This window comes from Barbatula barbatula (assembly GCF_947034865.1).
Source record: "Barbatula barbatula genome assembly, chromosome: 1".
Lineage (NCBI taxonomy): Eukaryota > Metazoa > Chordata > Actinopteri > Cypriniformes > Nemacheilidae > Barbatula > Barbatula barbatula.
The window spans coordinates 33,772,423-33,785,853 of NC_136766.1; the positions used below are offsets into that span (position 1 = coordinate 33,772,423).

Consider the following 13,431-nt stretch of genomic DNA (forward strand, 5'->3'; position numbering starts at 1 on the left):
AATAGCTCGCGCGTGAGAATCCAGCGGTCTCTCGCCCACGGGAGCGTCCGTGGACGAGGGAAGGCTGGTTATAGTTGTGACTAACTGCGGCTTCGCGCTGCACCGTGGCAGGGCAAGGGACGCAGTATTGTGTGGGTGAGGGGGAAAGAGGTCCTCTTGAGAACAGGTATGTGTTTTTATTGCATTCACACAAACAACATTGCAATAATCGCCCGCAATCGCGGGGGAAAACTGTTGCAAACAGCGGCGTTTGGGGGCCGCCGGCACGCTCACGGATTCTCTCCTCCTCTTCCCAGGTCCGTCAGGACGGCGGCTTGGCAGCCGAAATCGCTCCGCCGTTGTAGCGCGGACCTCTCGAGGCAGCACGTGACTCATGGCCTTGGCGCGCTTTTGCGCCTCATCAAAACGCTCTATTACCGACTCCACGACGTCACCAAAGAGGCCGGAGGGAGTGATCGGTGCGTTCAGAAGGGAATTGCGATCAGCGTCCTGTAGATCCACCAACGTAAGCCACAGATGACGGTTGAGGACGACCATGAACCCCATAGACCTGCCGATAGCTTGTGCGGTGCGCTTTGTAGCCATCAGAGCGAAGTCGGTCGCCGCCCTCAGATCCTTCGTGGCGTCCGCCTCCAGTCTGCTGCTATCCAACGACGGAAGGTTCTTAGCCTGGAACACCTGCAGCACCGCCATAGAGTGCAAAGCGCAGGCGGCCTCGCCTGCGGCCGCGTAGGCTTTACCGGCAAGATGGGCGGTAAACCTGCACGGTTTCGAGGGCAGGCCTGGGTCCGAGCCCAACGAGGTGGTGGAAGGGCACAGATGAGCAGCGAGGGTCTCCTCGACGGGTGGCATGCGCACGTAACCGTGGGCTTCAGCCCCGACCACGTGGGCGAACATGGCCGGCGTAGCAGCGTGAACGCGCGCCGACCGAGGCGCAGACCAGGATTTCACCACGTGCTCGTGAACGTCTGGGAAAAACGGCGCTCTCCTCTTTGACGTGGTCCGGCGGCGGCTCGCCTTAAAGTACCAGGAGTCGAGCTTACTTTTGCCGGCTCTTCAGGTGGATCCCAGGCAATGTCGAGCTCGCTTACGGCCTTCTCGAGAACCCTTACGAACTCCTCGTGGAGGTCCGGGGGGCTCTCTGGATCGGAACGATCCCGCTCCGATCCTGCCCAGTCCTCGTCCGAGACGGACATGGAGTCATCATCCTCCTCGCCGCCGAAAGAACGGCGTCCGCGATGGAAGGTTGGGGACGAAAGTCCACATCGAGGACTGGGGAATGAGGTGACGGCAGAGGACGGGGGCCCGGAGCCGGGTCGTCGCCGCCACCTCGCGGGGTGGGTGGACTCACCAGCGGCTCGTTGGCGGCGGTGAGCCTCGACCCTATGAGTCCACGAGCGATGTTCCTAGGAGTCCTCAAGACACGCGCCGGCAGGTCCGCACAGTGCGCGCAATCAGACTCGCAGAATGCATCCTCCGCGTGAGCGAGGCCCAGGCAGGCAATGCAGTGCTCGTGAGTATCCTGCGGGCCAATGGTGCCCGCGCAAAGACGACAGAATGAAGCCATCGGATGCGGTGAAAGAAGTTCTAGTTGCGTCTTCAACGATGGCAGCGTGAAAAAGAAGATTCTGAGGATTGTCGTCACATGCACTGTAATTATACTGTCTAGACTCGTCAGTATTTGCATACTGTGCATGTCTTGCGACAATTGGCCAGTTTTTTACTGGCGTTATCCTATAGGACTTCAGGAAAAGTGAAAAAGAGGAGGAGTTTCATATGCGGTCTCCGCAATGTCGAAGTGACCGCTCTCGAAAGGGAACTACTGAAATATGTTGGACACAAGTGAGACTTGTCTGGGATGATAGTCGTCTTCACTTCAATATTTTGGGTCGAGTCCTGTGGGTCTGTAGAAGTCGGGGTCGCCGCCGTTACGCCCATGGTGATTTGCTCTCTGGTCGGCTTCAGAATCTTAATGCCCATGACCGGTCATACCTTGAACCCACTCTCTTCCATCACTGCACACGTACCACAAATACACTTCATCTCTAATATAAGCATTAAATAGGTAACACTAGAGTTTTTTTAGCTATGCGGAGGCTTTATGTATGCGCTACGCTCACCAGTTGGTGTATGACATCAACATTTTATGAGAACGATGCGCTCTCTCGAGTATTTGTTGATATTTGCAATTGAAATGACCTTACCCACTTGAAAAAAAGGCTACTGCAGTTAACTTGCAGTACAGGAAGCTACACTTAATAAACGTAATATAAATACAAATATTTACTACGGTATTTAATGTCAGTATGTTAGTGACATCAGCATCTGATATGAACCCAAATAATGTTATTTAAAACTGTGATGTAGCCTATCTGAGGACTTTGGCAGCCCATGTTCCACCTTGTCCTCTCTGTGCAGCGTCATAGTTCCCACGGGCATGAAAATACTTGTCTGAGTTTTTATAATTGGCCTTCCTCATATCACTAAGCACGCCACATGTCTCTGGCACCTACAGAATAGAGTGACAGACGGCGGTTCATATACCATCGATTAGGACATAGGCTATCTCTGATACAAGTGCATTTTCGCCATTGGTTGACCTCCAATGGCTTCTCTCGGGAAGTTGTACCACTGTGTCTGAGCTCCCACCACCATAACCAACACCAGGACAGCGAGAACGAGCTTCGTGTCTGCAAATCTGAATACACACAAATAATCACATATCTAATGTACCTCAGCATAACATGTTAAATATTAAAACCCATGTAGATAGAGTAAAATAACGCAGTGTCTTACCTCCTTTTATGATGAGATGTCAAGTCACAAATGCAGGTTGGATGCAGGTTTTGCTGTCTCTGCGAGACATTTTATACACCTTGGATTGGGGCAGTCATGGATTTTCCCAGATGTCTTTGTTGGCATTTGGAACATTAATCGGGTTATTCCTGTGTTGTGCAGCTACTTCTGAGAAGACAGGGCAGTGATTTCCAACTAATTCATGCCAAGTACTTTATTTCATTTCCATTTTCAACTTTTGTTGAAAGAATAAAACTACATATACCACATTATATGGTGCAATTCATTTTTTTATCAATTTCTAATACATTTCTGACTTTTGTAGTAGGTCTAAGCACTGTTAGATGATTTTTTATTGATCCATGCATAAGAATGTGAGGTTTTTCTCACCGAAGGTTTCTCAATCATTGCCATGCTCATGTTTGTTCACTGTAGCACACTCTTAAAGATAAAAAAGTCTGTGTCAGGCTGTTTGGTTTTATAAGGAACCTTTAAGATCCACTGAACCTTTCTGTTGCAAAACAGGTTCTTTGTTGGATGAAGATTCTACAGACTATAAAAAGGTAAGAAACAGTTATTTTGAAAACATTTGACTCAATGGTTCTTGGATGGATTTTGTGGCCATCTTTAAGAATCAGCTGAAAACACATCTCGTCCGTCAGCATCTGACCAATCACTACTGACTTCAATCTCTTTCTGTCCTTAAAAGAAAAAAAAACTTAACTTTGTATACAGTGATAGGCTATATGAGACCAGTTGTTTACCTCGTTCTTAAGTTGCTAAATGACTTAATGTAAATGAGTGCTACTAAAAAAAACAGTTAAAAGAAGTGTAGTTACTACACAAATTAGACATATTATAACTAAAATGAACAATTTGTGTGTGAGTGTGTTTTCTTTTTTACTGCTGTTTTTATAAAGGTTGAAAATCAGTCGTAAATCAGAAACAAGATGTATTACCCTAAATCATATAAATAATTTGCCACAATAAATACACCTCACGAATACAACTGAAAGCATTTACCAGAAATGTCTGAGCCGTATATACCGCAAGTCATTTGTTTATCGACCCTCAAGTGTGCTCAAATATCACTCCTTCCTTTCTTCACAATGGGCCGACGTCACACTTAATCTGTTTACGGAAACATTACTACACTTAAGTATAGTAATCAAGTGTAATTACTGAGGTACTTTATGCATAACCATATGCTCACTTGATGCAATAATGCATTTTTTTGCAGCATGGAAAACATATCCTGTTACCGTGGTTCCTTCAAAGATGGGAATTCTTGTTGACTCCTTCAGTTGCCAAGGGGAAAATGACCGAAAGTGCTTTGCGACGTGTCCACCACTCAATAACCTCCACCTCTCGTCGGGATGGGATTTAGGCCCACGTAACTGGGCCCCTGTGTCCTAGGGCCATGGTGTCTCTTGTTTTTTGTGGGGGGTTAGACTTTTAGGTGAGATCTATGCCTTGAACATGTAGATGCTATCATGTGATTAATGTAATCATATGACCTCGCATAAATATGGGTTTTGTATTTAGTAAAGTGACCAAAACATTACTTTAATTTCTTCAATTCTGGTTTAGCTTTGTTGTCCATACCTTCATTAGGCGGCACATAGTCTAAATGAAGAATCTCAATCTAACTATAGGCAGTGTTGGGGAGTGGCTACTACAAGTAGTGACGCTTCTAACTGAACTACATTTTCAGTAGTTTGACGGTAGCTCAAATACTTTTAAAACACTGTAGCTTTTCCAGTAGTTAATTGTTTTATGAAAGTAGCAGTGTACCGTCTTCTTATTACTGATTATTACTTTTTAACTGAAGTGGTTCATTATCGCCATCTACTGCAGGCACTATGATTTTATTCGGATTATGAAGTTTCGCATCAGAAAGTTGCAGTTGCAGTTTAGGAAGTGATTGTTGACTATAATTGGATGGAAACGATGCTTATTCGCGAATGTTTTAAGCGATGTTCCTATTTTTGTGGAGAATGGAAATAGTGTTCAGAATGCCAAACCGGTTGTTAGCCAATAATGACTACTTGAAGAAAAATAATGAATAACACAGAACACCACAAACAAGTATTTCATTCCCTTTCCTGACAGCTTTACATACTTGTACCTGTGAATTGGTTTTTCTGGTTTAACAACTAACAGAAAATAACTTACATCCTCACGTACGCTTCAGATACTACACGATAGTTTGTTTGGAAGGTGTCCTCACCAATGTGTGTCTCAGATTTTGAAGGCATGGTAACACTTTACAGTAAAGATCATCGAGTAAAGATCGAGTCGTTTAGGTTCGATTTTCTGACAGCACAAATTACGGTATGAGAAACAAAGACAGAATATACTCACTGTTAACATTTTTGCTCTAGTTAGCCTACGCAGCTAGCTGCCGGTAACTTACTGTAGTTTTATGTTTATCGTATTTATTGGCAGCAGTTTATTCAAAGATAAATTAACATTAAACATTAACAAGTCTTTCTCCTCTTTACAGTAAAATAAAATAACGGCCACAGTAGTGTCCATCCAATGAAGACTCACATCAGGGTATTTCTCGCCTACCGTTTTTTGCACACTTCATATTCATGACTCATATAACTGGCTGTTAGCATTCCGATGTTTCCTTGTCACTCAATATTACTATCATTAGTCACGACAATTAAAACAGGCATGACGCAATTCATCTAAAAAAAGAAGTCGTTTAATAAACCAGCGAAAACATTCAAAACTGAGATGAACACACATGAGCGAAGCAGTACTGTATATTGCAGATGAACTGCTTTTAAACTATATAACATGACTATTTATTAGCAGTGAAAGTTTGTTTCTATAAATTCTCTTTTAAATAAACTCCACATGGTTTCTGGTAAAAGCCAGTGCAATTAATAAAAAACATTTTGATCAAAGTGGTTCAATGAAATAATAATTTTAATAATAACATTGTATTGGGTTATCATATTTATTGATTTACGTTATAATTATTCGATAATATAAACAAGTCACATTTATCTCTTAGACAAGGAGTGGCTTAAGAGATCAAGTCTAAGAGCAACAAAAAAAAACTCAAAAGAGCTGAAATCCAGGAAGAGATTTTAGTTTGTGTTTTACTTGTCAAGCTGAGTGATTGCAGATCTGGTTTATGCAGGTAATTGTGTTTCCAAAAATTGAATAGATTCTTTGTTTTTAATGTCTGAGTAAAAATAATAAGTTAAATCGTGATGATGTTCACACGAGTAAACATGAAATTAAATGAATATCATTTACAGGCAAGATGATTTTGTGGGCTTGTGTTCTGCTGAGCTTGGCTTTCAGCCCAGCATCATTGATGGTGAGTTAATACGAATTGAATAACAATACAGTACAATACAAACCTTTGTATTATGTAGAGAAATGCAAAAGCGGTGCTTATGTACACACTGATGTTTATAATATGTATGATTTGTTTTCTCAGCCTTCACCAGATGAAATTGGTGAGTAGACCTACATCACAAATAGGTCACTGAAATGTTTTGCGAGGTTACGTTTCACATCAAAGACCTTTACTTTCTTCATCAGTACAATTAATCATCATGTTTTGAGGACATATTATTTAGCATGAGAAAATGCTTTGATCAGCTAAAGCAAAATATGTTATAAGAACAAATAGCTGAACTATTTTACGTGGTGGCTAATTCGCAAGAATTCGTACAAGAAATCTTTTGAAAAAGAAATAAGGAAGACCCTCTCTTAAACGTAACGCAACATAGTTACGGATTCCCATGAGATTTTGTTAATCATTTGCATCACGTTATGTCTTTTAAATGTTTTTCGAACGTTAGAACGCTCTTTCAATACAACAAAAGCATTTTTGTAAACTTTTGAGAGAACGTTTCGAGAATGTTAACCTATGTTCTGAGAACGTTCCCCGTAGGTCGGGTTGGAGCCGTTTTCTTTGAAACACCCGAGCAGTTTTACTTTTGCTTGCATGGTATTTTCCGGCTACAACATAATGTACATAATTCTATATGTTTTCTTTTAATGAGGAATGGAAGTCATTAATGAGGAACTGAAGGACATTTCTGAAATAAACAAAGGTAAAACCACTGTATTACATCAAGAAGTGAATTAATAGATATTAAGCGATAATGCTAACATATGCTGGGCACTTTATAAGGTACCTCTTGATAGTATCTGGTTGTTAGGGCGTCGCTTTATCAAGACGTGAAAACATTCCTGCTGCAGATTTCTGAAATTCTCAAACCGACCTGTCTGGTGTTTTCTGTGATAGGATTGTGACAGTTCTTGGCTAAGGTTTTGATATGAACTCATGCTCACGTTGGTCTTTGAATGTGTTTTGTGTCTTTCCTGTTTGTTGTGTTTATGTTGGTGTGTGGACTCCGGCACTTCTTTGTTTACCACGTGGTTGGAATCCTGACTTCTATGCTCCATATGCTGTCGTATTATGTTTTAATCGAGCGTGCATAAATCCTGACACTAGTTCTTGTTCAGTGTCAGGATCTAAACTCAAGTCTCCTTGGTTGTGTTTGTTTTTCTTCCTTTTGTACCTGGCCTGTTTTTGTGTCTGTGACTTTTCGATGTACCTTTTAAAGAGGCCGTGTATATTAGAGATGCACCAATACAAAATTTGTCCACCGATACCGATAGCCGATTATTCGGAGTGATATCTGCCAACGCCGATTCTGAAGGTTAAATGAAAATTTCGTAGCTTTCTGGATGTTCTTAATGCATATAACGATTCATATAACATACATTAAACTCTTTCAACCAATACCGATTAATCCCCGATATATCGGTGAATTTCTTGTTTTTAAAATCATGTTACGTAATACGTAAGGATGTTTAAAATGAACAGCTGTGTTTGAAATTAGGTTTAAATCTTATGGAGGGAGACATCATGGTGGTGAGTTTCAGTATAAGAAAGTAATAAAATAAATGTAAACATTAAAAGATGTATTATTAAAGAATAATGTTATTCAATCTCTGCTTCAAAGTCAAGGGAAAAGAGTTCAATTCTAGGAAGTGATTCCCTGTGGAAAATACCCGTGCCCTATGTGCTGAATTCAAGTCTGAGTATGAAATTATTTTGATATATCTATATATATATTTTATTTTTAATATATATATTTTTCATGTTCAAACGTGATGTATTTTCATTGCGGTTCTAGGTATGAACTATAGAGGAGTTATACTGAGGGCATTTGAGCAGTTCAGACTCAAATCATGTATTGACTTTAAGCCAAGGACAACAGAAGATTTTTACATTTCTGTAGAGAAGCGTGAAGGGTATACATTATAGTTGCATTTACCATTTGATAAACATAAACATTACACACCTATATATATATATATATCTTCTCAATGATTTCTCAGGTGTTGGTCATATATTGGGCGATCGGATACCCAGGGTCAGGCTCTTTCTATTGGAAATGGCTGTGGATTTCTAGCAATCGTAGAACACGAGTTTCTTCATGCGCTGGGATTTTTCCACGAGCAATCAAGATATGACAGAGATAATTATGTGACGATAAAATACGAAAACATCCAAGCAGGTTGCTCTGTCACTTTTCACATATGATGAATTCCGCTCATGTATTGACGGCCAGCCTTTTAACATCACTAGTCTTTCTTTTCAGGTTTCGAGAGCAATTTCAATAAAGTCGGTGAGAATGTGAGTAGCATTCAAGGCACACCATATGACTACTTGTCTGTGATGCATTACGGTAAAAATGATTTCAGCAACGGTAATGGATTTACAGTCATCACCAAACGGTCTGAGTTTCAAGATGTGATTGGTCAGCGTATGGAAATGAGCGAATACGATGCTTTTGAGCTCAATGGGCTCTATAAATGCAGTAAGTAGTTTTCCCGTATTGTACTGTGTGTCACAAAATGACTTGGACAGAACCCAGATGCAGGCAGACGAGGGGTTAATAAAACAAACTTTATTTAAATGAAAAACCCACAATGGGGAAAAACATGCACAAAAACACACTAGCAAACACTTCCCACGAGGGGGTAAAAAACAAAACAAGATCTTTAGAAAAGTGAAAATAATAAGTTCGGAACCAGGAGCCAGGAACCAGGAACCAGGAACCAGGAACCAGGAACCAGGAACCAGGAACCAGGGTAATCCAACAACGTGCGCGCAAGACATCTAGTGATAACAGACATTAGACAAAGCACCGACACTGAACAGAGGGAAACTGGGACTATATAAAGGGAGACACTAACGAGGAGTGATTACATGGTGAGAGTGGTGACACTAACGAGAGTGATTAACAGACCAGGTGATGGGAATAAAACCCTAACGAAGGTGAAACACAAAGCAGATGATGGGAATGAAACCCTAATGAAACAATTACAGGAGAAAGGAGGGCAGGGCTGAGAGACATAACAGGAAGACACGTGGCGCCAAGTAACAACATAAAGCCACGTGTCTCCACACAGAACCCAACAGAAACCCGAAAGACGTGGCAATGTCATGACTCTGCCCAGGGAGCTAGAAAGCTCGAGACAGGAAGGAAAGAGTCCTAACACTGTGTTTATGTAACATGAATAACATCAGTGCTTTTTGTCATGATCCTGCCTCTCTTGGTCTTGGTTTTCGAATCTTGTGCCAGGCTCTCTCTCCGGTCTCGCATCCTTTAGCCCCGCCCCCTTGTTTCTCCGTCAGCGACCCGTTAGTGTTTCATCCCTGTTATCTTGCCCATATTATCTTCCCGCCAGTCTCCATTATTGTTTAAGTCTTGTCCCCTGCCCGTCACCGTCGCCGTCCCGGTCCTATCTTCCCTAGTTAATTTTTTCCATATATATTGTCTTTGTACCCTTTTGTTCCTTGTCGGTTCATTGTATGTAGTCCGTACCTTGCATGCCTTGTTTACTTGCGTCATGTCACCCCGTGGATTACCCTGTTCCTGCTTACCTTGTTCCTGTTTGCTATTCCCTCATCAGGTTTTGATCTTTGTTTATTTTGTTCCCCTAGTGGGAAGTTTTGGTTTGCCTTGTTTTGTTCATGTTTTCCCCATTGTGGGTTTTTATTTCACATTAATCAAAGATTATTTAACCCTTTGTCTGCCTGCGTCTGGGTTCCGCCTCACCTCTCGTGACACTTTTGTGTGTGCACAGCTAAAAAGGTTATTCCCGACTGAACATTTCAGCCAAAAGTTTCTAAAAGAACCAATTATTTTCTAACTTGTATTAGTCTGTAGTTCTGCAAAGAACATTTAGTGAAACCATCTTGGAATGTAAAGGTTCTTTATGAAACCACAAAGTTTGATAAAAAACCTTTAGGACCCTTTATGTCCAATATAAACTAAATAAATCACATTTTAAGATTAAAATGTGATTAAAATAACAAAAACAAAGTTATTCATATATGAAATTTAATTGAAAAACTAAAGTAGATACAATTATATGATGTATTATATTCTCAAAATGTGAAAACAAGATTTAGACACAAAAAACAGTTCATATTTTTTAGACCTAAACGAAGAGCAAGTCATTTTAGATTTATAAAAATAAATTTTGATAGAATACAAAAACTGTTCTCCATTTGGTGAGATGCTTTATTTATGCTTATTTCTTCCAAAAGTGTTTTGTTTTTCGTGGCATAATTTAAGAAGTAGTTACAAATTATTTGTTTTTGTGTAATTCTGAATGAAACCGCGAAATTTACACGTTACACATTTTGTTCGTGCTACAGACTCAACCACCTCGTTCCTGAGCCGCTGTAGTTTTGATGACACATCCCTTTGTCAGATGCATGTCTGTTCCACTGCTCAAGCTGGATGGCAGAGAGTGAGTTCAGCGGGCGGAGTCAACGTGACCGACCACACCTACTTGGGCAAAGAGTCGAATGGTGAGACTTTTCCGAAATATGTATTACTGGAAAATGCTTTTATCGTTTTCTTATTCCTCCCCACCCATTGCATTTATCTTCTGTCACATGCAGGAGCGTCTTTTTTCATGCACGTCAGTGCTGAGGGCAGAAATGAGAGCGACTCGGCTCGACTGGAGAGCATTAAAATGACCCCGACCAGAGATTGCAAAGTTCAATGCCTGCAGTTCTATTACTATCACAGCGCCGATGAGTTCGACCAGCTCAACATCTGGATCAGGGAATATCAGGACAAAACTGACACCAGGGGAACTTTGAAAATGATGGATCAGATCACAGGTTTTATGCACTGCTCACAAAATCGAACGATGTGGCATAGAGAGGTTGTGATATATCATGAATATAGTCATTAAACACCATCCTCAAAACTTCCAATTTCCTGCAGGACCCCCTGATAACCACTGGCGGCTGCACCACGTGCCGCTAAACGGCAATAAAACCTTCCAGCTCGAGTTTGAGGCTCGTAAAGGAGCTGGGAAGTCCAGCGGAGGATTTTCTTTGGACGATATCAATATTTCACAGACCGAGTGCTCCCAAATATGGCAGATAAGGAATTTCGAGAAGCTCATGAACGACACACCGATCGGTTCTTACGTATACAGTCCACTGTATTACTCTAGCGAAGGTTATCGCTATCAGGTTTTCTGGAGAAACTTGACCACTTACTACACTTTGTCTTTCCGTCTGGTATCCGGTGCCTTTGATGGCCAGCTGCAGTGGCCCTGTCCGTGGAGACAAGTGACCTTTCAGATCTTCGATCAGAATCCAAATATCCTAAAGCGCATGTCTTATGAGCAAAGCATCACCACTGACCCGACTTTGACTTCGGGTGAAACCTCACTTTTATTCACCCGAATATTGGCTGAAAAATAAGCAAACCAGGTTTACAGTTAAATTTTAAAAACATGTTTTGTTGTACAGGTGGCAGTTACGTCTGGGACAATCCACGAAATAGTGGAAATCTAACCATTATTGGCAATGAGAGCGTATTTGCGGGTCCTCACGTTAACATCGGTATCAACAAAGACGTCTTCTATAGAATAAACTCCGAGTTCATCAAAGGTGGTGATGTCATCGTTCTCATTAGCATGCAAGGTAAGTTTTGTGATGGATTGGATTTAAATACACCTTAATGGATTAAAAGCACACTGAGCTCTACTATAATGACTTTGTCTTAGATATCTCAGGGCTTCTTCAGACAAATTCTGTAGCATGCCCAAAAGTGAAAGTGAAAAATATCAACGCTACTCCTAGTGAAAGTGCCAAACAGGGACCATGTTTTTCCAGGTGAACATCCATTTATACATCTTTTCATAAAGAGCAATACAAACTTACTATACTTTTCATAACCTTTAGACAACTTTTTTTACAGTTTGTCCTCCTAAGTCAGAATAAAAAATGATGATATACACAAGACTAGCGCTATGAATTGAAATATACACTGTAAAAAATCCCGTAACAAATATAAGTATTCTGGCATCCGGGGCGTTCGGGGTTTCGGTCTGTAACATGACACATTTCCCCTGTTTTTATTGTAAATTTGTGGACTTTTTTGTAATTTTACGTTTTTTGACCGCATTTCAAAAACAGTAGCTTTTTGTACGGTATACGACTACAGTTTTAGTTCGGTTTCATCAGTGCACAGTGTATTATAATACCAATAACACCACGTCAGTTTTCTTTTAATATAGTAACTACTGCTTAATGTTAAGCTGGTTTACAACAATATACAATGTATACATGAAAAGCGCTGCTATATGAATCAAATAGAATTGCAAATTGATGATAAGAATGCTACATTTACAACTTAATGAATGAAGTTTTCATTTACTTGAAATGATATAGAAATATGTACAATTACAGAAAAGCCTCTCAGTGTTTTGTATTATTAACCGTTTTCCTCACATCTGTTTGTAGTTCCACTCTTCCGTCCTCTCTGAACTCCATGCTGGGTTTGTGCCTTTTGCTGCTGAGCTTCTTGTGAGATAAACTGTTGTTACCTGCCTATAAAATAATTAATAAACAAGTAATCTCTGTTCAGTCTTATCGATTTATTCTCTATATTGCTATACCTACACGTGGGGTTGCAGCTGGAGCCTCCCTTTGTTGTACGGTTTGTTGTACGGTTGCACCTTACTACATACTTAATCATTGTTGTTTAGTTAAATAAATGCATTTTTTAAGTCACTGCCGAAATATTACTGGTTGTCCCAAATGACATTATATACACCTTGGACTAGGCGGGACATGACTGAACCAGGAAAATTTGATTTATTTGTCCTAAAACCTCTATTTTGCATAACCAATTCTGGGAAGACCGGAAAGATTAATTTGCTCCGGGACCCCCCAAAAGGCATTAGGGACCCTACAGCTTTCCTGTAGCTCAGTGTTAAGAGCATTGCGTTAACAACGCAAGGTCGTCGGTTCGATCCCAGTGGATTGCGGATACCTATGTATAGGATAATGCTATACAAGTCGCCTTGGATGAATTCATATATATTAAGTATGTTTATGGGCTAGTTGTCATGTCTCCGCCCCACGTCTAAAGAACGCTAAGGACATCGTTCATTGACATGACTGCTTGATTGGTGTCGCTCAGGTGAAGCGAACTTATAGTATATAGTTATGCATATTACAATCAAATATATTGTGTATTTTGTTTAAATTGTATATTGTGAGACTAACCCCAAACCCCACCAAAAAAAAGTCCTTTAGAGGGACCCCCT

At 40.9% G+C, this 13,431-nt stretch overlaps 1 protein-coding gene and 1 pseudogene across 2 annotated transcripts; one reads left to right on the plus strand and one right to left on the minus strand.

Annotated features, from left to right (window-relative positions):
* Positions 1 to 1,876: 1,876 nt before the first annotated feature.
* On the minus strand, positions 1,877 to 5,054 carry LOC306901716 (serum amyloid A-5 protein-like; annotated as a pseudogene). Its single transcript has 4 exons — positions 4,972 to 5,054; positions 2,601 to 2,698; positions 2,373 to 2,509; positions 1,877 to 2,015 (listed from the first exon to the last, which is right to left on the minus strand). The product of its transcript is annotated as a serum amyloid A-5 protein-like (transcript).
* Positions 5,055 to 5,824: 770 nt separating this feature from the next.
* Positions 5,825 to 12,744, plus strand: LOC306900139 (meprin A subunit beta-like). The gene is made up of 15 exons (XM_079466866.1): positions 5,825 to 5,953; positions 6,075 to 6,136; positions 6,260 to 6,278; positions 6,831 to 6,881; positions 7,677 to 7,708; positions 7,800 to 7,878; positions 7,974 to 8,091; positions 8,179 to 8,357; positions 8,442 to 8,660; positions 10,511 to 10,666; positions 10,760 to 10,984; positions 11,091 to 11,534; positions 11,627 to 11,800; positions 11,884 to 11,992; positions 12,623 to 12,744. The coding sequence occupies exons 2-15, from the start codon at positions 6,080 to 6,082 to the stop codon at positions 12,687 to 12,689; spliced, it is 1,929 nt and encodes a 642-aa protein (XP_079322992.1). The 5' UTR covers positions 5,825 to 5,953; positions 6,075 to 6,079; the 3' UTR covers positions 12,690 to 12,744.
* The last annotated feature ends 687 nt before the right edge of the window (positions 12,745 to 13,431 follow it).

Coding starts and splice junctions, on each gene's coding strand:
- LOC306900139 (XM_079466866.1), top strand. CDS start 6,080: ATGATTTTGTGGGCTTGTGTTCTGCTGAGCTTGGCTTTCAGCCCAGCA. Junction 8,092..8,178: donor TCTGTAGAGAAGCGTGAAGG/GTATACATTATA, acceptor ATGATTTCTCAG/GTGTTGGTCATATATTGGGC. Junction 11,993..12,622: donor CAGGGACCATGTTTTTCCAG/GTGAACATCCAT, acceptor ATCTGTTTGTAG/TTCCACTCTTCCGTCCTCTC.